General features: G+C 67.4%; 1 protein-coding gene across 1 annotated transcript in view; it reads right to left on the bottom strand.

Moving 5' to 3' along the window:
* Positions 1-73: 73 nt before the first annotated feature.
* PROM2 (prominin 2) overlaps positions 74-660 on the bottom strand; it is a gene marked incomplete at its 3' end in the record, with an annotated part of 7,664 nt that continues 7,077 nt past the window's right edge. Inside the window, exon 18 of the mRNA XM_010168187.2 lies at positions 74-91. Within this exon, the coding sequence (XP_010166489.2) occupies positions 74-91 (18 nt within the window). The remainder of the gene's footprint in view (positions 92-660) is intronic.

The raw sequence follows: 660 nt of genomic DNA, 5'->3' as shown, positions 1-660 counted from the left end.
CCCATGCCCCGTCACCCCTTATGCCACAGGAGCTGCCCCCCACCCCACACAGGGACCTAGCTGTGCTACTCACATCTCCAAGGCTTCATTCCTGGAGGGGAGAAAAAAAGAGGGGACAGCGTCAGTGGGGCAAGAAGATGCCTCCTGGGACAGCCCAGCATCTCCTCCAGGGCACACAAGGAAGACACGGGGGGCTGCAGAGTGTTATGGTCCCCTCCATCCCAGCTGCCCCATCTGGACACAGAGCATGGGCTCCTGCAGCCCCCCCGGAATGCTGGTGCCCCCAGAGCATCACCATCCCTTCCCCAGGCGGGCAGAGCAGGGCCCCATGCTCGCTGGCTCGCTGGCACACGGCTGCCCTGTTCCCCCGGGCAGCTGAGCCCATGTCTCCACCCAGCTCAGCCACGGCTGCAGGGGGAACTTACAGGCATGCATGGGACCCCGGCACGCTGCAGGCAGGACACAGCCTGGCTCAGCACCACGTCCCACATGCGCCACGTACAACCCCAGCGGGGGTCCTGGGAGAGCCAGCGTGTGGGGCGAGGAGGAGTGGGGCAGGCAGGGGGAGGAAGGCTGGCTGGGGCCGTGCTGGGCACAGGGGTGCTGCAAATCCCGGCTCCCCGGGTGCCTGCGACCCCGGCGCAGAGGGGGGGTGGCATG

Source organism: Antrostomus carolinensis, unplaced genomic scaffold (assembly GCF_000700745.2).
Source record: "Antrostomus carolinensis isolate BGI_N321 unplaced genomic scaffold, ASM70074v2 scaffold26085, whole genome shotgun sequence".
NCBI classification, from domain to species: domain Eukaryota; kingdom Metazoa; phylum Chordata; class Aves; order Caprimulgiformes; family Caprimulgidae; genus Antrostomus; species Antrostomus carolinensis.
The sequence above is the reverse complement of the archived record's forward strand: the minus strand, read 5'-3'. Positions and strand labels throughout refer to the sequence as shown.